At 45.9% G+C, this 24,852-nt stretch overlaps 1 protein-coding gene across 2 annotated transcripts in view; it reads right to left on the bottom strand.

Annotated features, from left to right (window-relative positions):
- Window positions 1-19,091, bottom strand: part of LRRCC1 (leucine rich repeat and coiled-coil centrosomal protein 1) — a 63,817-nt gene extending 44,726 nt beyond the window's left edge. For both annotated transcript variants that reach the window (XM_078613781.1, XM_078613780.1), the window contains exons 1-4: window positions 18,774-19,091; window positions 14,283-14,425; window positions 11,355-11,560; window positions 8,073-8,138 (exon numbers count right to left, since the gene is read on the bottom strand). In XM_078613781.1, coding sequence (XP_078469907.1) covers window positions 8,073-8,138; window positions 11,355-11,560; window positions 14,283-14,335 — 325 coding nt within the window. In that variant the 5' untranslated portion in view covers window positions 14,336-14,425; window positions 18,774-19,091. The remainder of the gene's footprint in view (window positions 1-8,072; window positions 8,139-11,354; window positions 11,561-14,282; window positions 14,426-18,773) is intronic.
- Between the last annotated feature and the right edge of the window lie 5,761 nt (window positions 19,092-24,852).

Genomic DNA, 24,852 nt, shown 5'->3' on the forward strand with positions numbered 1-24,852 from the left:
CGCTGGAGTCGAGACATCCTGGGGCCCTGACAAGTTTCGGGGCGTTTTTCCACTGGCTGATTGCTGTGCCGAGCTAGAACCAAACTGTGATACACTGGCCTCACGAGACATCTGAAGCCGACTCTGGGCCAGGCAGGACTCGGGGGTGGGGCAATTGATGTGTGTGTGTACGTACGTACGTATAACTTCTTTCGCACCGTACATGCCAACCGTGCTTATCAGCAGTGCTTTATGAAGATGACCACTTCATTCTGGCTGTGCCTTTGGCCTGTTCCTCATCTCCCCTTTGGTTGCGCATATCCGTGTGCTTAGAATGTACCGCTTTCCCAGCCTATAACTTTCACCTGATCCTAATCCACTCACGTAAACTACACATTAAAGGTCTTATTTCCAATGTTATGACCTCTCCCCCTCCCCATTGCTAATTCCCACCACTACCTCCCATTGTTTTATCAAGGACTTGGTGCTGAGCGCTTGCCATTCAATAATTCACTCACTCCCCACCACTCAACGATTTATAACAATTTGATTCAAGAATCAATAATCTCTTCGTCCTCGGATCTCACTTCTTTTTGCACAGTTTTGTTCGCCCCAATTATCTGAAACCTGATAATGGCGTAGTGTTTGCAAATAATTTTATTACAAGCTCAAAAGACGACAATGCGCAAAATTTGTGTGCGAATGTATTGCGATCGAAGAATAAACGGGTTGTCACACGCCAACCGGGCACCGAGAAAAGCTCACCGGCATTGGGTCTCAATAAATTCATCGTCATCACGTGGACTACACGAGCATCGAGCCTAAACTGCCTTGCCACCCACCAAACCTCCTCCACCACGACCCGACTCCATTAGTTACAAACACCATCAATCCTGGGCCCCTGTCTTGACTCCTTTATAATGGTAGGAACCTCCTGGTTACACCAGCCCACAGGGGATTATTGTGCCCGTCCGTCCGTCGTGCAGGGAGGGGCTGGGTGGGGAGGGAGGGGCTGGGCGGGGAGGGTGGGGAGGGGCTGGGTGGGGAGGGTGGGGCTGGGTGGGGAGGAGAGGGTGGGGAGGGGCTGGGTGGGGAGGGGCTGGGTGTGGAGGGTGGGGCTGGGTGGGGAGGGGCTGGTCACCCCGTGGTGCCCTTATAAAACTCAACGTTTAACCTACTCACGCCGGCCTGTGCCCGCCCTCAGTCGGCCATATTTGCGGAATACACCACGCCGCCGTTGACCCTGGCCATTGACCGAGCAACCAAACGTTCCTACCAGCTCCCTCCACAGGAATGTGTTTTCACCTCTATCCCCATTTGTATCCCCAACTCCTGTTGTGGGCATCTTGCTATACAAACGCGATCAGGCGCTCTCGAATGAAACGTAGAGATGTCATCATGCTCAAAGCCACCGATGCCACCACAGCTCGCGGATTCCTTTCTACGCTCCTCTGCCAGATCCCGCCATCTGCTGAACAGTGGCCATCGAACAAAGAGGGTCACTGCATCGCACGCTTCCAGATGCGCTTGCGCAGCCGTCTGGAATGCTCTTACTTCCGATATTAGGAAGCCACTGGAGCTATGCACTTTTAAATCATCGAGATTAAAAACGTATTTCTTTAGAACTGCTTTTTGTGTTAAGTTTGTGGCAACTGCTCCCCACCCCCGATTAGCACGGCTGGCTCCGTACGGTGCGAAAGAAGTTCAACATACATACAGTAAAATACGTGCCCTAACCATAGCCCATCTGGTCTTAACCAAAAAAAGGTGACTCTTGAACAAATTCGTAATTTGCGTAGAGCGGGGGCACAGAGGCTGGCGGACGGAATTATAACTCCAACGACCTGAGTTTTGATTCCTGGGACACAGCCGACATTAGTAGGCAGTGACAATTGAAACACTCATTCATCTTACCCCCCCCACCCCCCATCACCGATCGCCTTCGGCGACCCGCACCCACTGTCAAGGTCAAAGCAGTGTCAAACACTCCCCATAATCGGCACGGCGTGGGGCAGACAACGGATGGACAAGGGGGGGGGGGGGGGGGCACCTGCTATTGTTAATTTCGCGTGCAAAGTTTCACACAGCGCCACCGTTCAATCGTTCAAATCGTAACGTGCGCAACCCCACTCGCGGCGTCCCGGCGACGGGCGCAGAGCAAAAAACGATGACGTCGTCGTTGACGTAGAAGAGGAGCAGCAGCAGCAGCAGCAGCAGCGAGAGAGAGATTCAAAGGAAAAAGGCTGCGTAAACAGGCTCTCGTGAGTACGAGCGAGTGAGAGTTGACAAAATGGTACGCCGCCGGGTAGTGCTATGGGAGTTGCTTTCGCTAACTGGAGACGGTTACCAAAATCCCAACCAAGTCACTCAAACGGCAAGCAGCCGAACGTTGAACACAGGGTTAAGGCCCCTTTGCGCGAGGCTTGCACGTAAACGCCAGCCTCAGGGTCAAATGCATTTCAGATTAATTAATGCGATTTAGAACGTTTTACTAAAAAAGAAACCCACAAAGTTCAATGCAATTACTGAAGCTTAAAAAAGACCTGCACCACTTTAACTGCAATTGACTAAATAAGAAATAAACGTCAACATGGATTAGAAGTAGCTTCAAGTGTGGAAAAAAACATCACTCCTATTTATAACCGTAATTAATATACGTGTGTAGCGACGTAAATGGAGTCACTATGGCGTTTAGCGCCAGCCACCGTCACAAGAGTGGAGCTGTGTGTGTTGGGCAACTCTCTCTGGCACCAGAGTGGGTGTAGCATGCCATAGAAGCGGGCCCTAGGGGGCTTAGTCCTGGTGACAGTGAGAGAGAGGTCGGGTGAGGACGTGACAGTCTGGGTGACCCCTAGAGGGCACGTGACCAGACGAGGTGGCAAGGGAGGCCCAAAAGGAGGGGAGAGGGACACGTGATGTAGGGGGGCCAGAGTCTTCGGGAAGGATCTGGAAAGGGGTGTGGCCAAGGCAGAACCCGGCCACGCCCATAAAGGCCGAGTCCCGAGCCCCGATCCGGGCTGTCTTCTGGAATCAACACGTGGGTCAGGCAGTGTGTTAGCCGACTGACCCGGTTATGTAGTTACCCCGTTGTGGTCTAGTTAACTGTGATCGCTGTAACATTGAAGTAGGGGCCCTGTTGGGGCCGTGTAATAAACGTGTTGCCTCCAAGTTCAAGTGTGTGCCTCCGTAGAACCCACTGCACATGTAACAAAAAATTGAAGTAATGCGAGTTTATATTCATAAAAAAAAAACATCATTAAACGTTTTAAATTTGTTCACACACGGCTGTCCCCGTACGCAATTTTGTCGGGCGGGGGGGGGGATGCCTTCGACGCCACCCTGAGCCTCGAGAACCAAAACGAAATCCTAAGCACCTTATCTTACTCATTCACGTGCGTCGCATTAACACACCCGCCTGTTACGGGGGATGACCCAGACGCCAAGCCGCCAATACTGCGGCGGCTATCCTGCCTGGGTAAAAGTAAATTATTAATGCGTATTAATTTAAATTGGTTACTTCAGCCACGAAATTGGCTCGCAGCGCTGCAGATTTCCAACCACGTCTGCATAATTCGGCTCCGACCGCGGCAAAGTAGTCGGGCAGCCGCACGGCTTAACTTCCCCGGGAGCAGGGAGTGAGTGTGCTGATCTTAAAGGTGCATTGAAAAATGTTGATACTCCGACTGATGCTCCTACTGTTGTGGAGTGACTCATGCAGCCAGCTATGGCTGCAGAGTTTGGTAGTACATGTTTGTTTACGTCATTTATTGTGAAAATTCGGTCACAGTTCTTATGACCACTGTTTCATTGCTTTTATGGCTTTATTTTGGTGATTTTCGAAAAGTTTTTTGGTTTGGCCATGTTTGTTTGTTGTAGTACAGAGTTAGACTGATGGCCTTAATCTAAGTTGTCTTGTGGTTGTTGTTGTTGACTTGCATCCCACTGGGATTTTTGCACACAGCGTTGGTGTACGGTGTTTTTTTCTGCAATATTTTGCTGTCTTTTCTTGGATTTTCTGTTTGTGCATAGTCACATAGTCACTTTAAGATGTTTTCTTGTTCATGTTTTTGTTTTTTGTTTGTTGCGGTTGCACCCGATTCAAGAGCCGAATGGCTCACAGGGCCGTACCTAATAAATGAACTTGAACAAGCATGGGCTCAGCATTGATTTATTGGGCGTTACGGTGGCGGGGAGAGCTCCCTCCTCCGAGCGCCTCTCTGTGCCCAATGAGTTAACCGTTCCAAACACGGGCAACACACGGAGATAATTTATCAGATTATTTATTATTATTTAAACAATTTGGATTAGCGGAACGTTAAACCCAGGGTAGCGGTAAGGTGGAGGAGGTGGGGTGGGGAAAAACCCCCGCATTAATCCCTGAAGAAAGAATTACGTGACAGAATTTAATGCGCTCCAGCCTCAAATAAAATTACGGTTGATTAAACAGCATTATTTTAAGCCTGTTTATTGTTTAGAGATGGCACGACGTAGGGGGAAGTGAAGGATGGATAGGAAGGGGGTATCCAGCAGGGAGAATTACAAAAAAACAATGTACTGGTGAGCAAAAATGTTAACGAGGCAATTCCAGCTTGCCATCAGGGAGTAAATTATCTTTACAAAGCCATAATTTAAAATAATCATGAGCAACCCTTTGTCAATCCACTACCGGATGACGGCTTCCCAACGTCGCGTCCATCATGTTTGTTGTTTGGCCATACTTCACGACGCTGGTCATTGCTGGTTGGTGAAGGGGGGAGGGTGTGTGGGTGCTCAGGCCCGGTTCAGATATCAACCACCACCGCGATGTTAGCCATTGCCAGCAATCAAACTCAGATGGCAGCTTTCATAGCACAGCATGCTAACTGTCCATGCTAAACAAGATCACCTTTGGGGTTTCAGCTGTTATTCCTGTCACCTGCACAAATTACCGTATTCTACAGCTCTTTTGCCAATCTGATATGTTGGTCACAGGGGTTGTTTGACCATACTTGACTATGCTGGTCAGTGGCAGGTTGTTGAAGGGGGTGGTGGTGGGTCGCCCAGGAGAGGTTTAGCTATTACTCACCGCTGATGTTAACCTTGGCCTGGAATCGAACTCAGGTTAACAAATAATTGTTGGGGCTGGAGGCATTAGTTGCTTTGACACAAACGCTAAAATGTCAGACATTTAAAAAAATAGGAGCAGACAACCTTTTAACATCTACGCCTCACCGTTTGGCGTGTGAATGTTAAAAAGGTGATTTTTATAGCCACTAAATTTTACATAAACAAAGCACGGGTGAAAAAAATATATATTGGCGTACAGCCGGAGGGCATCTGCCATCTCTCAATGCAATAACTGTGGCAAATTAAATGTGAATGTGCTACATTAGCGCAATGAAAATGCTCTCACTCCAAACGGTGATTGTTTCTATCAATGTAAGCTAGGCAAAATTGTGTGTACTCTTATATTTGGTTTGTTAAAGAATGCTATGGTAGGTGGATAAGAAATATTAAAAAAACGCTTAAAAGTTATAACCCTGTGTCAATCCACTGCTGGATTAATGCCTTCCCATGCCAGGTCGCGAATGAATGTTGTTTGACCGTACTTCACCATGATGGTCAGTGTGGGTTGGTCAAGCAACAGCCCTTGACTGGTTCAAATATCACTAACCACTGATGGTGACTGTGTTTTTAAAATCCTTTATATTAAGTTCACTTGCTTGCTTGCGCGCTTACGACCGTGCAAATCTTTCGGTCGTTTTTTAACCCACTTCCCGTGATCCAATCGAGCTGACATTGTGCACACAGACTCGTTGTGCGTGACAATTTATTTTCGTGAAAATTTTTTTCCAAAATTTTACACTTTTTAAGAAAAAAGAAATTATATTTAATTACCAATTGCTTAATGGTGGCAGGCAATCATCTGACCCATAGGTGGCAGCCATCTCAAGCCAGAGGACGAGAGGACTCTAGCCGCCACGCATATAAAGGATTTATAGTGAAAAACTTTGTTTTTACGGGTTAATTTTTTTAATCTAGAGTGAAAACTCCCTTCTTTAGAACTGCTTTTTGTGTTAAATTTATTGCCCTTCCACCGCACCTCCGATTAGCACGGTTGGCTACGCACGGTGTGACAGAAGTTCAAGATACACACAAACAAATAAATCGAATCTTAGGTTATCTGGTTCGTAGCATACTGCACAAACCAATGTGCCACTATATAACCTGAAACTTATTTAATACATTATTCCACAACAATCTACTTCCTCAATTATTCAATCAAAGTGCTTCCCTGCTCAAACAAGCACCAGGGCGGCATTCAATGTCCGTTTTAAACGTTTCCGTCTCCCCATAGAATAAGCACTATGGATTTCCCACAAGGCGATACTAATTTTTACCAACTGCCCACACGGCCGCGATTTGAACTCGCAATATTCAAACCGAGCGTGAAGCGCTTCTGACCAACGCATCCCAAGCACAACCTCTTATAAGGCTGTGGAGGAGCCGAGTGCTTGAGTCGGGACGGGTGAAAACGAGGTGGGGAATCCCTCGAGGTGAATAAGTATAACCCGTAAAAACAAAGTTTTTCACTATAAATCCTTTATATGCGTGGCAGCGAACTTAATATAAAGGATTTAAAAATATATTCGCCTGTGGAGGACGCGGGGATCGATCCCGCGACCTTTGGCATGGGAAGCGAGGGCGCTACCAACTGCGCTACTCCGCCACGGCCTGTGGAGGGGTTACGCTCTGGGCTCTTACACTGTGACGTTCAGCCAAAGCCATGAATGAGTTGTATTTGAATATATGTAAAATATTTTTTTTTGCATAAAAAGTGTAAAATTTTGGGAATTTTTTTTCACGAACAATAATTGTCTGGCACAACGAGTCTGTGTGGAAAATGTCAGCTCGATTGGATCACGGGAAGTGGGTTAAAAAACGACCGAAAGATTTGCACGGTCGTAAGCAAGCAAGCAAGCACGCAAGCAAGCAAGCACGCAAGCAAGCAAGCAAGCGAACTTAATATAAAGGATTTTAAAAGGCGTCTGACTCGCCGGTGTCACGGCAATATATTGCCGCGCGTGGCTAAATGACCCATGCGACAGAAAAAAGGATACTACGGGTCTTAATCTGTAGTTGCTCGCACGCCGAATATATTCCCCGACGTAAGCTCAAGGGGATTCCAATAATTGGAAAAGGTGGCCCCACAGTGCTACCGAGGCTTATAGCTCATCGACAGTGGACACAATGGATATTTCTAGCAAGTTGACAAAGCCGGTATATTAAGGGAGCATCCATATTTGTGGGAGATCTGATGTACAAAGAAAGCTGTGCACGGAAATACACAAATGAACATGCAAACGGGTGCACAGGTTAAATGCACGGGCACACTGATGATGCTGATGAATAAAAACTTTTTTTCATTGATATATGAATGCTTTTTTTGGAAAGTGTAATGTTGCCAATTTTGCCTACGAACCATAAACATCGGGAAAAGGTTATTTGGCAAGCTGTGTGGCAAGTTTCACTCAAGGTGGTTCAGAGGTCAGACCACTGAGATCGTGAGCTTGAATCCAGGTTTGAGCTGCCCGTGATCAAGCCGGATTCTCGAGTGTAGGTGTTGGCAGTCTCAGCTATTATGGGCACAAAATGAAACCCCATCATTAAATGTTGGCTAAAATCGTGCACTAAAGCGTGCAATTATGAGAGGAAGCGCAGGTGGGGAGGTGATGCTCCCTACTCTGTGGACTAGAGGTCACTTGGAAGGGATTTTAAACGATAGCTCTGTGAAATCTACTTCCACGGTCAATTCTCCAAAAAGTGATGGCTTTTGCACTTCTCTCATAAAGCTACAAATGCATGCTCCGTCACGTTACACGCGATGCTCATGGCACAGCAGCGATCCAATTGTGGGAAAACATAAAATAAAACGTTCCATAGCAATTGGTTTAGAGGTATTGTATTTTTCATGAATAACATGCGACAGCGTCCTTGAGCAGACAGCGGGATGATATTACATTTCCCAGGCACAGACGTGAGTGACCTATGGGCCCCGCAAGTTCAAGCGCAACGAAACAAGCCACGCCGGGGCAGTGTGGACCGTCTCTTACCCACGAGGTCGGTGATGCGGTTGTAGGAGACATTGAGCCAGTGCATGCAGACCAAGCCCTGCAATCCTGCAATGATAAACGCAAACATTGATTAGACAACGACTCGCGGGCAAGCCCGGCGTGGTAGAATAACGGGGGCAGTGCCAACGCAAGCCTTTTCAACAATTCGTCGGCGGAGTTTGCACTGGCCGACTGCGTCAATAACGCCGAGGGGAAGAAGAGGATGCAAAGCTACCTTGTCGTGCCATTTCACCCGTGTGTTTGAGGAATCGTAGGCTTAAGAGTTAAGCTCCCCGTGTTGAATCGACCATATGCCATCGCTTGCTGGATGAGCAAAAAAAAAACTGTCAAGGAGTGTAGTTAGGGGATTTCAGTTTTAACCGATAAAACTGAAAATAACACTGCAGCCGAGACCGCTTTGTTATATTTTGGTGAACTTTTTTTTTGACCAATGCCATTGCCGAATACCAAGAAAAAACAAAAATGTCCTTTTTGCTAAAGGTCTCCTCCCTCGCCGCCAGACATGTCTCGCATCTCCAAACGAAGTGTGCGTGACGTGAACAGAATTTTCAGCGGGGGGGGGGGGGGGGTGATAAATTGCCACATCCACCCTACGTACAAGAAGACGACACCGCAGATTTAAATGTATAGAGTGTTCAAATGTTTATGCGTCGGTCATGCATGTATGTAGGGGTATTATTTAAGTAAAAACGACAGTAATATATTGCAAATACATATTACATATCTGTGGCCAGGTCACTCCCTCTTTGCTTTGCGTCAACATAATCTTATCGACTAGCACAGTAAACTGGATGATGAGCTTCGTACACTTCTGCCGACTGGCTGACATGGAGAAAGATGCAATTGATATGGAAAGATGGAATTGTCTGAACCAGGAAGCCAGGTGCTGTATATCCTTCCTATCTATAGAAAATGCTAAAGAGTGTGTGGGTGTAGTGTGTGTGTATACATGTGTAGTGTTGAACAAGGAGGCACACACTTGGCTTGGAGGCAACACGTTTATTTCACAGCCCCAACAGGGCTAACTACATCAAAGTGCACATGCTAACGAGACCCCCAACAGGGTAACAACACTACAATAACAGGGTAACTACATAAGCGGGTCAGTCAGTAACATTCTGACTGACCCACGATGCCGAGCGAAGACCGAAGATCGAAGAGACGTAGCACGGCGGGTTCCATTCCAGAAGACAGCAGCAATCGGCTCTCGGGACCTCCCTTTTATGCCCCTGAGCGTGGCCTGGCTCCGCCCTCGGCCACGCCCCCTTCTGGATCCTCCTAGAAGGTTCTGGGCCATACATCACGTGTCCCTCTCGTCACCTTTGGCCCACATTCTTACCCTGTCCTGGTCACGTGCCCTCTCGGCTTCAACCAGACTGTCATGTCCTCAACTGCCCTCTCTCTGACAGCCACCAGAACCATGTCCCCTAGGGCTCTCTTCCATGAAATAACATACGCTGGTGTCAGAGAGAGGCTCTAACACGCACAGTTACACTCTTCCATCAGTAGCTGGCGCTAAACGCCGTAGTGACCCAATAAACACCACTACACATGTACAGTGGGCAGCGGTAGTGCAGTGGTTAACACGCTGCGCTATGAATCCGGCAACGCGAGTCTGATACCCGCTCATGGCCACCAATACCGGAGACTATTATCTGAACCGGTTTTAGGCCTCCCCTAGGTCAACTCAGCCTAAAATAAGTACCTGGCAGAGGCGTGTAAACATCACCACTGGGGAGACAAAGGCGGTCGGGGCATGGTGCTAGCCACCCACCCCCTTCGTGTGTGCCACAGTGCCGGCGCCTTCACAGGTGCTCGCTAACAGCACTTGCCCCAATAGTCTGTTGAGGCTACACGTGGGGATCTTTGTGTAAATACTTGGGGAGCACTGGTGTCGTGGTTACACACGGGGCTACCATTTCGGTGACTTGGGTTCAATTACCGGTCACAGATAACATCAGTAGACTCAGGTATCGAAACTATTCTGGGGGCCATCCTCATTATCTCAGCCTTAAAAGGGTATTGGATGCCGCGTGTGAATTAAACATTGGTGTTGTGGGCCACAGCTACTCTATTTGTTCGCCATGCCAGCCTTAATAGGTGCTCGCCAACAGCACTTACCTACTCTATACAGCTCAGAGAGGATCTGTCTTTTAGCATATTGGTAAACAACAAATAAACGGATAAGAAGAAATCAGAGCCACAAACACTTTAACCTGGGCACAACTTTCAAATGACAAAATCTCGTGAAGCAAACTATAAAAGTGCTTCCTTTACCCAAAAAAAAAATAATTCTATTTCATTTACAGCCGTCGATAGCCTCAAAACATCCGCAGCGGTGCCAGACGGCGATACGTTACTGGCGTGCCCACGCGTTTACGAGATACGCCTACTCCGCTAACGTCTTCCGCGAGCGGAGCGCAGCCTGCCAGCTCCACCGCGGTCGTTCACCGTTATCGCTCGTTGCTAGTCGTCAGCGCGGGGACGGATGGAGGATGGGGGGGGGGGCATAAAGCACAATTTTCGCCACGGCACAGGTGTCGCCGCACCAATTAATCCTGGCTCTTCGCTCCAAACCGTTGAATAATTTAGCGAAGCATAAAAAACGGATTCGCACTCTCAAAGCACCGCCGTTGTAATTCTGAAGTATATTTCTAAGGCGAGCGCCACCTTCAACTTTGAAGTCACATGCAACCTGCTGCATCGATAAATTACACGCCAAGAGGTCTGAAAGAAACAAAGTAACCCGTGAGAAAACCGCATGTCTCGGACGCGATGAGCAGTAGAAGTAAAACTGTGAAAACTTAACTGCAGCAGCGCAGATGAAATGCAACTCACAATACCTCAGGGCTATCTCTCCGACTTCGTTTGCAAGCCGCAACCGCTGTGCTAACTCGGCACGATGTCCGACATTTCGCGCACGACACACAAATGCACGGGATGACGGTCGAGCAAATTCGGGGAAAACCTACTCGGTAGCACACCGTGTAGCGCTTGTGGAGTTATGTGAAATTTTTTCCGGGTCCTCTGGTTTTTCCCTCCATATTTAGAAACACGGGTTTAGAGTATTTGGCTGCTATAACAATCAAACTTAGTGCTGCTTGGTTGAAGGCAGGAAGCCTAGCCATAGGAACATAGAAAATACGGTGCAGCAATCAATGTTTCTGTATTGTTCAGTAAAGGCTGTCAATCCGATAATTGTTTTATTCATCCTTTTTTTTCTTTCAAATGCGATCACCAACGACGCAAAAGCGACCGTACCCTGGACAGAAGTAAGGTGATTGCAGGAGAGGTTCAGGGTTCGTAGGCACGGCAGTGAGGACAGCCCCTCGATTCTCTCGAGGCGATTCGATGACAGGTCCAGGTGCGCAAGCTGAGGGAGCCGCGCCAGGCCCTCCAGCCGTGCGATCTGGTTGCAGTGAAGGTTGAGAGCGCGCAGCCCAGAGTGCAAGGGCACGTCGCGAAGGCTGCGAAGGGGAAGGAGGGAGGGTCACGTTGTTTGAGAGCGGGTCTGGTGTGGCTCAGAGGTCTCGGCGCTGAATGTATGTATGTAGAACTTCTTTCGCACCGTGCATAGGCTAATCGGAGGTGCGCTGTACTGGCAACCGCCGAGATCATGGGTTTGATTCCAGGCAGCCATTTGTTGTTCCTATAATCGGGTTCTCAGGTGTATGTATGATGAACTTCTTTCACGCCGTACGTAGACAACCGTGCTAATCGGAGGGGGGAAGGACAATAAACTAAACACGAAAATCAGTTTTAAAGAAATGGTTTTTCAATCTAGATTTAAGTGAGTTGATGATGATGTCAGACCAGTCACCAATTGATGCAAATACACATAAAAACAAATCAAATAAGATTTGCTTGCACACTTAATTTAGCCAATTTCCAGCCCTGACAATTAAAAATGTTGGTTTAATGGTCACATGGCAGAGACGTTGGGAAAGTGCAGCCCTCAAATCTGTCGACCAGAGGTCACTTGAAGGGATCTCAGGAGTAGTTCTGCGATTATCGGCTTCCGTGGGCTGCTCTGCGAGAGATGTAAATGGATACTTCTTCTTCATGACATTGCATTGATAGTGCAATTTGGACAAAATTGGGAAAAAATAACAATTAAGCGTGACAGAGCGTTGTCTGTTTCTCCACTGGGTGTGCCAAAACTAAGCATCTAATGATGTATTGATTCGTCAAATAAACTCGACTCTCACGTGCACTATCCGTGAGAATGAATTATTTATGATTTAGCAAAATGAAATGGAAATTATATGCTGTTACGCTTGTGCTTAAATGTACTATACAACTTGATTTCCTGGATTTTTACTACGACCTGGGTATCTTGTCCCGATTATGTTTTGACGTGGTTTAAAACGAAACGTCACATCCAATTACGAGCTCTGGTTGAGAGAATTCTTCCTTCAACTCGCCATTTTGCCGAATCGAAAGAAATTGCCGCGTCGAATGCTTGCACACGTAACAATGTGTTTGGTTGCGTCAGATGACGCGGGGGGTCTTTAATGAGACACATTTGGCCAGATCATTACGTGGGCGAACACAAAAATTATATGTTTGATAAGAATTGTTATGAACTAGGAAGGTAACACAATAATACAGTGCGACCGGGGTGATACACACAACGAAAAATAGCGATCGAATCTGTAATACAATCTTAATCCGGAATCGTGAAAATTAATTTAGTTGTTGCGGGGAAGGCTACTTCGTTGAATTGCTAGCTGCTCCCCACTTCGGTACAAGAACTTCCACACCAAGTGAGGATGGGGAAATGAATGCACTCATTATTTATTCCTGTGCTTTCCCAAAGTTGCATTTAAGAGTAAAAAACATCCTGTTACCAACGTCTGCATTGTTTATACATCTTTTGATTCAGAGAATGTTTTACATAATTGCCACATACCAAACACTAATTAATGTAATAGTGAAAAGGATAAAATAAGGACCCCGAATAGTTAATATTGTTAATTAGCAGACATTCACAGGCGTCGCATTACCAAATTGCTACGTTTTTATTGTCTGTGCTTGTTTGAAATTCATAGCCCGTCTTCTGGGAGTGTTTCTTCTCTGCATGTCTCGCCGTGTGCCTGCCGTAGATTCCACTGAACATCCAATGTGCGGAACCGGTGGAAATCTGCGGAATCATCCATCGCGGGCTATCGTCAACGTATACATTTTGAAAAGTAATTCCCGCATTTTTATACACGGAGACGCTCAAGTATTACAGTTTAAAACGGACTGGGCGTTTATGCAAAATCTTCCAAAAGTGTATTTAGCGCGTGCATGTTAACAACCTACCATTGAATGTTTACGAAAGATCGAAATTAGCTATTTTCTCAAAAACAAAACCCTCAATGGCATTAATTGCATCCATGACTTTCGTTCGGCCTTGTCTCGCACGCTCATTCAGAGATTGATCAAACAACGTTGCCTCGTGATACCAGCGGTGCGCCTTCGCGTCAGGGGATTTGCTAAATGAATGCACCATCAAGGATAATTAAAGTTAATTGGGCTATGTCAAATCTGTGGAGGCGATGGTGGGGCGTGGGGCGGGGGAGAATTGGCATACTGTTTAGAATATTTTTTCGGGGGAGGGAGGGGGGACAGGGATGTGCAATTTCAAAAGGGGAGTGAAAAAGTTGATGCATGAAGATGGTGGTGGACTTCATAAAACTGAAATATGCACTCCGGGCAGTAGCACACACTGTGTTAGGGCTCCATTAATCATTATTATCTCCGAGGACTGCGTTTTCTGATAAGGCGACATCTATAATTGAGTATGACAAGGCTTCCATAAATCACCGTGGCCATCCATAAAAATATTACCATGTACAGAAAACCTCATAAAGCGAGTGTCAGCACAGGTCATAATGACATTTTATATAATCTTTTTTTATTTTACTCCCGCTATCACGTATTATTTTGTACGACAGATTTTAATCGGAGCTATTCGTCCATTTTTTTTTCCAAGTATCATAAAACTATAACGTGGCGGAAACCCCATTAAATTAAAGTTATGACTTTAATAACGTTTTCTGTGGCATTATCGCCCCTTAAATGTTGTCCCACAATGGAAACGTAATGAGCTGAGATAGTGCACATTGTGTACTTTTGAATTCTAAGATAAGACGATTGTATTTTTTTAGTCGAAGCCACAGCAGGCACCATTCCCGCACTCACCTTGTTATCCGTTTATCAATCAGGCAGAGCTCTTCAGAAGGATCGGTATCCATCGTGGGACTTATATTTTTTTCTCATTTCCCTTGGGGCGACAATACCTTTATAATTTTAGAGCATCCCGATAGATTCCTCGAGCGGAGTTCCTGCACATAGACACAAAGCGACGCACAATATGACATCCAGGATTGGTTGGCTTCGTTGTTTATCGCGAAAAGTCGACATCCCCATTAGCATCGTCAGAGAGCTCTCCGATAAGAGCACGCACGCGTGTCTTACAATAATAGCGAAACAACTGGGATCTTTCAATGACATACAAATAGGTTGGTACCGACAGACAGAACGTGCAAGTTAAGTAGATGATGGGGGGGAAAAAAAAATATATAAGAATCCATATTGGCTTTTTCAAAACGACGTCAAAGAATCAGGAAATAAAAAAAGACTATGATGTAGGAAGATGTTGGCTCATAATTAAATACATTTAAATCATTTAATTCATTTACCAAGGAAAATAACCCATTGGGAAACAATACATTTTCAAGGAAATTTTAAACTGCAACAATCCTGAAGACACGTACTTTAAAGAATAAATTAATAATGCAGGAGATTGTAATGACTCCAGCAATAAATTCTGAAAATATATACACATCATAAAGGTGAACCATTCTCTGTAACGTTTGCATTGATCATAGGACTCATAACCACCGCAATGCATTATTGGATTCACAACATCTGTCAGTAGAGGCATTCCCATTACCATGTCACATATACCGTGTCCGTGTAATGTTCGCTAATGTCACTATTACACTAACGCGGCCCATTCGTTACACAATTAAAGCATGTCAGCTAAGATGTCAAGCTGTTCACTGCCCAAGGGTCTTTTTTTAACGCACGTGGATGTGTGTGCAGCCCATAAGGCCTCGACACAGAGGCGTGGTTTCTCTGTGTGCCTATATGTGTCTATTTCTCTCGATGTATCTCTGCGTTATCTCTCTCTACTTATATGTCTGTCTATGTCTCCGGTTTTATGTTTTATCTCTCAAATTTAGCATTCTCTGGAAGAACGTAATCAACCAGGTGGTGTTGACTGTTGTGTTAGCCGACTCTCTGTGTTGTATTGCATTATATTTCTAAGTTTACTAGTTTGTTTTCTATTTCATTTATACCTGATGATTGCTTGTGTTGCAATCGAAACGTCGCATGCTATAATTTAATTTATTATTTTCTCTTTATATGTGACTTTACCGAAAGAACCAAAGAGTGCAGCCCATATGTTTAATCCACAGCTGAATGAGAGCCTCCCTACTCTGTCCGGGTTGTGTGGGCGTGTGTTTGACCGTGCTTCACCACGCCGGTCAGTGTAGGTTGGCGAAGGGGTGCCTCCCATTAGAGATTCAGATAACACTCGCTACTTAATGGTTCAAGAATCGAAAGAGGTGTTCCAGGCTCATATCAATGTGGCACCGCCTCACCCCCTGAATGTTACATTATTAAAACTTAATTTACGTCCAGGCGGGAAGCCCCATTGAGATAAATCTCTTCTGTAAAGAAGACCTGGGGTGCAACGAAGGTAACCGACTGTAGAACACAAATGTAATTCAGCGCATAACAATTATACGATCGTACCAACTAAGCAAAATAAGCCGAGACCAACAGAATATAGGGTTATCCTACATGTTCAAGAGAAACACATGACCATATCCTCTGTAACACGCCTGCGTTGATCAAACCTCAGAAAGGCTACAACCACTCCTCCTAACGTCACCCTGCTGCTCTATTTAAGACCGGAAGCAGGTGGATGGCTTCAATATACTGGCAAATCGCCCGATGATGGTGGATATAATTACCAGCGAAACGTCGTACTACTCAAATTGTGAATGTTGTGGATTTACTCTCCAACACACCGGCGGGCTAAAGTAGTAAACTAATTGGCGCGTTGTTTACGTGACAAACCTTACTCGCCCTGTCGGTTGGTGGAGGGTTTCGACACATTTATACTTACGCGATCTAACCCAAAAACCTTTATTATGAATATTGGTCGCGAATGCCGTGTTAAACTACAACCACTACATTGCTGGGCAGTACAGGAAAAAATATACTGGAATTCCTCGCTCTCGCGTATTTCATTCCGAACCTTCGCCAACCCACGGTGACAAGCGTGCTAAAGTATGGCCAAATAACCCCTGGGAGGTTTCTTGTCAAGTCACAAAAGTGTCCCTTTCTTACAGGAGAGTTCTCGTATCGGGGGTTGTTTGACTATCCACAGCGGTTGCTATGCGGTGATGCATCTAATCCACCACACAAGACAACATAAAAACGCTCTTAAGGGTTCGCGCAAGCTGGCATTTCGCAGTCCAGAATATTTGCGAGTTGCATAAGATACAAACTACCCGGATCTCTGAACCCCACAAACCTCCAAAGCAGCGGCTGGATCACCGCAAAAACACATTCCTGCGGAGGGAGCTGGTAGGAACGTTGGGTTGCTCGGTCAATGGCCAGGGTCAACGGCGGCGTGGTGTATTCCGCGAATATGCCCGACTGTGAGGGCAGGCACAAGCCGGCGTGAGTAGGTTAAACGTTGAGTTTTATAAGGGCACCACGGGGTGACCAGCCCCTCCCCACCCAGCCCCACCCCCCCACCCAGCCCCACCCCTCCCACTCCCCACCCAGCCCCTACCTCCCCACCCAGCCCCTCCCTGCACGACGGATGGACACAATAATCCCCTGTGGGCTGGTGTAACCAGGAGGTTCCTACCAGTATAGCCCTTTAATGTCACCAAGCGCAAAGGGGCCTTCTCTGACGCGATGTTTTTCAGTCGCGTCTAAGTGGGCACAAAAGAAAAAACCTTGCAACTTGGATTCAACCTCTCCGAACCACGCCTGGTCATTGCGAGTGACCTGGAAGCCAAAACGCCTCTTGGGTTGCCTCTGCTTATCAAGGGCTCGGCAAGAGACATTTCATCGCACAAAATCTGGAGGTTTTCGCACAGCACGGACAAAAGGGGTTTCTCCAGCCTGTAGCAAACCCTGTCTGGTTATAAGAACCGTCCAGCAGCCAACGCTACCCAAGGCCGCCTCCCCGGGGTCAGAACTTCGCTCAGTTTGGGGTCACAGCGGATGGCCCTTACCCGCTATGGGGTCACCCATTTATGTTACATTACACGAATCGCTAAAGCATTAAGAGTCCGTCACCAACAATGTGCCCGCTCATGAAGCTTGCAGAAATCTGAAAAGATCAACTCGTACTCTTTGGTTCTTTCGGTAAAGTGACGTAGAAGGGAAATAATAAAATAATATAAATATGAAACAATAAAAATTCTCACGACGTTTCGACTGCAACACAAGCAATCATCATCAGGTGTACCTGAGGTGTACCTGATGATGATTGCTTGTGAAATCTTTAAATCAAAATTCAACTCGTACTCTTTGTTTTTTTCGGTAAAGTCACTATGGATTCCTGCAGTCACGAAAGCTTCAAATCAAGATTAGATCAACTCGTGTGTCATTAAAACCGCCTTATACCAGCAACAACAACAACAACACAAACGCAGCAGAAGATATAGTACGAGCTGGCTCGGTCTTTAAGAGAGCGGGCTCACAATTGAAAAGTTGCGAGTTCAAATCCTGGTCATGGGATTTGACTCGGACAATCATCCTTTCGGGGTCGATAAGTTCAGGCTAAAAGACCTTCCCCATCTGTCTCCGAGAGTCTCTTCTCTAGAATATAACGATGTGCAGTATCCATAATAGTTTTTTTTGGGGGGGGGGGGTGTTAGATCACGTAAATGTGTCGTTAAACCCGCCACCACCCGACACAGCCAATTAGTAAGGTTTGCCACTTAAACAGAGCATGCCAATTCGTTACTAGTACAGCACACCGGTGTGTTGGCGGCTTTAACGACACATTTATATATTTATGCGATCTCGCCCAAATAGTTTTTAATATGGATATTGGCAGAGGTGGGACAAAGTCATTGTTATGCAAGTCCAAGTCGAGTCGCAAGTCATCAAATTCATGACTCGAGTCTGACTCGAGTCCAAGTCACATGACTCGAGTCCACACCTCTGGATATTGGTCGCGAAAGCCTACGTGTTAAACTGCGCAGTACTGTATATCATACCGTGTGCATGATGTACAAGGCACGCCGTTGCTCTACATCACCTTGAGATTGCGTCGGTATCGATACGCGATCATCGCCGGCCAAGATATATCCGCTGCTGGATGCAACGCTCTCCAAGCCGTCGCATAGCCTCGCAGTTCTGCGATGTAACAATCCACCGAGGAGCTGAACAACGCGCGCCGATTTCATCGCTCCATCTCCACGCTGTACGCTCCGAATTGTCACAAGTCGCGACAGATCGATCAAAACCGTGACGAGACTATCCCTGTATACATTTGTGATCCCTCGAAGCCTGCCAAAGCAACACATCACGGGGAGAATGAGGGTGAATCCCGATTTATTCTATTCGTTGTCAAAGCGGCATTTCGCTTACCCGGGGGCCCGAGCAATCCTTCCCCGGAGTAGGCGATCCAAGCAACGCCGAGGCTTCAACAAACTCCGCGGAGTCGTGCTAGGCCTCCGGTTGAAAGTTGACGGACGAAGCCAAAGCTAGCTACGATGCCCTTTGCGAACGGCATTTTTCGTGAGGACGCCAACAATTGGCGAACATTACGATGATGTCTGTCTTCAGTTGCGTTTCGTTAAACTTTGTAACAGAGCCGGGCGCCAAGTTCCCGCGCTCGGCTTTGAAAGTGGCGCCAAGACGCGCGCCACTTCCGCGTTCGGTTTAAAGGGACCGCGGCAACCTTTGCCACGTGTTGACACGGCACGTGTTGGCTCGGTAGCAGCCTTCATCCAAGCAGTGTTATCGATCGTGGCTGATAAAATCAATTCAAGTTCAAGTTAATTTATTAGGTATAGCCCTGTGAGCCATTCGGCTCTTGAATCGGGTGCAACCGCAACAAACAAAAAACAAAAACATGAACAAGAAAACATCTTAAAGTGAATATGTGACTAAGTGCAAACAGAAAATCCAAGAAAAGACAGCAAAATATTGCAGAAAAAGCACCGTACACCAACGCTGTGTGCAAAAATCCCAGTGGGATGCAAGTCAAACAACAACAACCACAAGACAACTTAGATTAAGGCCATCAGTCTTACTCCGTACTACAACAAACAAAAATGGCCAAACCAATAAACTTTTCGAAATCACTCAAATAAAGCCATGAAAGCAACGAAACAGTGATCATAGGAACTGTGACGGAATTTTCACAATAAATGACATAAACAACATGTACTACAGCGTGGATGTCGTTACACGTAACAATGGATATGTCAATCCACTGCTAGATGAGGGCCTCCCCACCACCGTTATTTTATTGGAGGTTGTTTGACCATACTTCACGACGCTGGTAACTGCGGATTGCTGGACGGGGTGGATCGTGGCCCTGAAAAAGTTTAGACACGATGCGGCACTGGTGTTAGCCGTGTCCCGGAATCGAACTCAGGTTGCCGGGTTCATAGCGCAGGGTAGTGATATGAACCCATCAATTCATCTGCAGTATGTTGTATGCCACGGACTCAAGTTAACCCTGCAACCGCGAGAGGCCGTCACATTCACTTTTTAAAACGAATCTAAACTAAACTTTTATCTTACCAGTTCAGGCCCACTGAGCTATGAAGTATTTTTTTCAGAAGCGACCTGGCAACAAATGATAGCTCAGCGAAGTGGCTTATCATGTGGAAATGTTATAGCAGCCAAATACTCTAAACGCATGATTCTACATGTGGAGGGGAAAACCGGAGGACCCGGAGAAAAATCCACGCGACTACGGGGAGAGAGACACGCACACTCCAAATATGCAAGCGTCAATGTCAGGATCGAACCCACGACCTCCTTAATACCAGTTAACATCTGGCCCCGTTACTCAATCAAATATTGACCCTGAACCGAAAAAAAATGTATGGCAACTCTGCAGGAAGTTTTGACTATTTACAACCCCTAAATAGCGAGGACTCATCTGAAATACGGTACATCATCTTGACATCATAATACCCATGGTTAAATAAATAAACCAAGCCGCTGCATTTCAAGAATGCACCACCACACGCGGTTATTGCATTGTATCTCTAAATCATGTCTCAAACCCTGCAGCAACCCTGAAATCTGGCACTGATCCCTGCTGTGGCCTGAAGGCTGTGCTCTGGACCCCCTACCGATTGCTCAAAGGTCAGCCACCCACAGCTTGTATTTTCCCTGGCTAATAACAGTTGCGTTGGGGTTTCTCTACAAAGCAACTGGGTGGGTTTGGGAAGACAAAGCAGAAATAAGCAGGGGCTTAGTTTCAGGCAGATTTAATCCGGGTTGGCGACCCCAGAAATGATTTACGAATTCGGAATACCGTATCGAGTAGACTTCTCGCGAGATGGTTGTGGCTACTAGTCGCGTGCCATCAATTCCAGTCTACCAGTGGTTCGGAAAATACTCGTGGAGAAACGAAGATTCCAGTGAACAATCAGACAAATATATTTTGAAACTACTGTATCTCTTGCTAGCTACTATTCACGTGTGTTTTCACGAGTCTGGATTGCCAGGCATGGTTAACATCAGTGGCGCGTGACATCTGGACAAATCCTGGGTAGGGATGGGACAAAAATAAAACATCGACCACTCAATATCTTTAAATAGAACATCAGTTTACATTAATAAAACATTAATAGAACATTAATAGAACATTAATTAACATTAATAGAACATTAACAGATCGATTTACATTAACAGATTGCATTGATGTTTTCAACGGTTTTGTTTTACTATTTAAAGGAAAGAGTAATGGAAATATTCAAATGCAATGTTTATAATATCAAGAAAATAATACATACTTAATAATTACATTGGAAAATAATAATCGGAAGGTACAAGGAGGCACAAAGAAGGCTGTTGTTGCAGGGTCAATACCTAAAACAAACTTGCGTTACTTTGGAGGATATATATTTAGAAAAATAATGACATCCTGTTTTATAAAATACACAATGGCCCTCAAGGCTTCTGTCAGAGGATCAACACTCAACCGCAATCTTAAGTCGGAAATTTCGACAAATGGAATGATCTATATTATCAAAAAATATACAAAGGCGCAAGGCTGTTACAGCTGGGTCAACACTCAACCAAGAGCAAGCTTAGGTTTTACCTGCAGAATGTTTACTTTGAACTTACCTTACGCCTCCCACCGACGGTTGGAGAGGGACCTTGCAGAAGGCGGTTCATTTGTATGTTCCACACCGAAAATAGAAAGCTGAAATATTTCATGTAATTTGGCTTTTTTTTGCCGCGTATAACATCCAAAGAAAAAAAAGCGATGCTCCAATGTTATCTGAGGGATCAACATTGATGCACGTACGTTGAAGTTATTTCGCACCGTACGGAGCCAACCGTGCCAATCGGAGGTCAAAACATTGCAAGGTCGTTATAGCTCGGTCAAAATATCGATTTGTCAAAATATCGATGTTCCTGGTGTATCGTTACTTTTTGGCCATCCCTATCCAAACGAGTCCCGGACGCACCCGTGATCAAACTTACACCGATCGTTGTGCAGAATAAGAACCGACATGGTGCATGGGAAGGCCGTCATATCCCGCAGTGTACTTACGAAGGGCTGAAAATGATCATCATTTTTATTATCTACACGCACACGCCTGGAGAGGACATACACTGCGTGCATGTGATTATACATACACAACATTATACATTCTCGTAGTTGTTAAATTTATTGCGTCATTATATCGCGCCTGCCAAATCCCCAGCCACCGCCATCGTCATCTACATTTCCCACGGAGGGTTGTGAGCCTCTGAATAATAATAATACCAAAAAATATACGGCTCACTCATCAGAGGCCACCATGCACTGGCCGTCGCATCTCGATAAATTACTGCCGCAAAGGCACGGGTCATTCATCATTGTTTTTATTTTTGCCGGTGCAACGCACCGAGTTTTGAATAAACCTCTACGCAGCTATGCGGTACAACGTTGCATATACGACCATCAAGGAGGCGAGAAATGTCATCGCCCTCGCCTGGTACGCAGGGGATCGAGGGTTCGAACCCGGACCCTGAAGATGTACCAGGTATCAATAACAAAAATAAATCTACAAACGAAGCATCCAATGAGATTTAACAGGTTGACGAGTCAAAGATTGACTTAAAAACAAATTACTCTCGACAATTGCCGGTGCAAGTGTGAGGACGGAGAAATGACCTCCTCCTCCTTCGAGAGAGAGAACGACACGTTCCACAAATCGTAACCCTGCGGAACAGAACACGAAATAACCAGTGCCGGATTAAGCTAGTGTGGGGCCTGTAGCATATGTTATAAAGGGGCCCTAAATAAAAAAACGTAAATATTAAAACATAAATGTTTTACTTGCATAGTCAGGTAATTGTATTTTTTCATTTGCTATACAGCCAGATAAAACGACAAATCGATAAAAGTTGAAGGCGGTATAGTACTATAATAATAGAGCAAGTGCAGAATCACTGAACCGGAATTGATAGCTTGAAAGCATTTAGCGCGAGGCCCTTGAAAGTGCTGGGCCCGTAGCTACTACATATGTAGCTACTTTTGCTTCTAGGAAAATTATCCGGCACTGAAATAACGCCTTGGCGCACGCCACCCGCATGCTGGCTTCACAATATCGGCGGTGGCGCGGCTCCCCGCAGAGACGCATCGTGCTGATTGCGGACAGCGCACGGTCCGCAGCTAATTAAGGTCTGAAACAGGGAGGTGGCTTTTTTTTTGGTTTTACCAATTTGCACAGAGTGGCGCGGCGTGGTTCGATGTGGCCTCGGGCTGGGTTTCTCTCTCAGATTTATGTATTTATTCCCCCCCCCCCAAAAAAAAAATAGACAAAATATATTTAAAAAAATATAAAAATATATATAAAAAAAATATTTTTTTGTAAAAAAATGTTTAAGGGCTCACTTTGTTTTTTTCGTCTCGAAATTTGTGGCGTTTATGCTCCAGGGTTGCCATCGTCGAGGGAACGACAGATTTATATATATATGTTTTTTTTTATCTCTCAAGGTGGCATGCGTCATCGGTCACAATCATTGCACACACACAACGCTTGGCCACAAATGAACCACCCACAATGCCTCGCTGATCTTGTCACCATCGTCGCGTGATCTCCCGTCGTCCTCGCGGCGGCGTGGCTGCTTTTGGTTTTAGCTGTCGGACAAAGACGGCGGTCACCGGCATCGCGTGGCGCTTTCAGATGCGCTTCAACGGCCGTCTGGAACGCTCTTCCTTCCGATATTAGGACGCCACGGTACCTGTGCACTTTTAAATCATCATCTGGATTTAAAACAATTTTTTTTCGAACTGCTTCTTTGTTTTTAGTTTTTTGTCGTTCCCCCGCACCGCCGAATAATCATGGTTGGCTACTTACAGTGCGAAAGAAGTTCTACATACAGTGCATACATACGAATGGCTGTAGAAGGGATATGTGACGAGGCTTCGATGGAAAAATTCCCTGAAGTTGCCGGCTTATCCCCTACGCAGTCGACGCGGTTTGGAGCTCACTCTCCCATACGCTCGCCTACGAGATTGTCACGTGACACACCGATAATTTTACATTTGAACGCTGAACCTTATCCAAATCTAAGTGCAAAAAAACAAACATACCATTATCGTTGTTTGTTATTGGAGCAGTCATTGGTGGCTGACCTAGCTCAGACCATCAACTCATTGCAAATGAGAAACCAGTTGAATCATAACCGAGTCCACGTGAGTCGATGGGTCTCTAAACAATTAATTGGGTTTCTATGTAAGTCATTGGTTAGCCGGACTAAGCCCATCAACTTATTACATTTGAGAGATCAGTTGAATCACAACTGAGCCTATGTGAGTCTATGCGAGTCTATGGGTCTCGATGCAATTCATTTGGTCTCCACGTAAGTCACTAGTCGCTGGGCTGTGACCATCAAATCGCTACACTAACCCGGTTTATTGATCAAGACGGCCGAAACCTGGATTTGAACCCAAGATATAGGCGATGCGGGCTCGACGCTATTCGTAGCTGTGAGCCACCCGGCTGACCCCCACGGATTATTTATTTATTTCCATTCCGCATTTTTTTCTTTTTTTCCACAAGAGGAGAGAGAAATAAAAGCGTCAGGCGCAGTTTGCGTTTGCAAAGTCGGGTGCACACTTCATCTCCGATTCACGACGACAGACAATGCAAATGTATAAATATTAATATCGCTTGTTATTCTTCTTCTTATTAGTAGCATTATTTTCAGTGCGCACACGCACACACACACACACACGTGCTCGAAGGTTGCCTGCCAGGAGACGGTCCCCGTCTCTCTCGTTCATTGGCGCTGGGATATCTCTGCATTGGACTTGACGGCGGTGACTGGCCGAAGCCTTGAGCAAATACATTCACGTTTGCCTAGCTGGGAACACATTTTTAAAATATATATAAATAATAACTAAAACGAAAATTGGACGTGTGAGAAACAAAACGGAGTCTGTTGACGAGTCCCCTTACCTGCAACTGGGTCACAGCGGCCC

This window comes from Lampetra planeri, chromosome 42 (genome assembly GCF_965212315.1).
Source record: "Lampetra planeri chromosome 42, kcLamPlan1.2.h2, whole genome shotgun sequence".
Classification (NCBI taxonomy): Eukaryota; Metazoa; Chordata; class Hyperoartia; order Petromyzontiformes; family Petromyzontidae; genus Lampetra; species Lampetra planeri.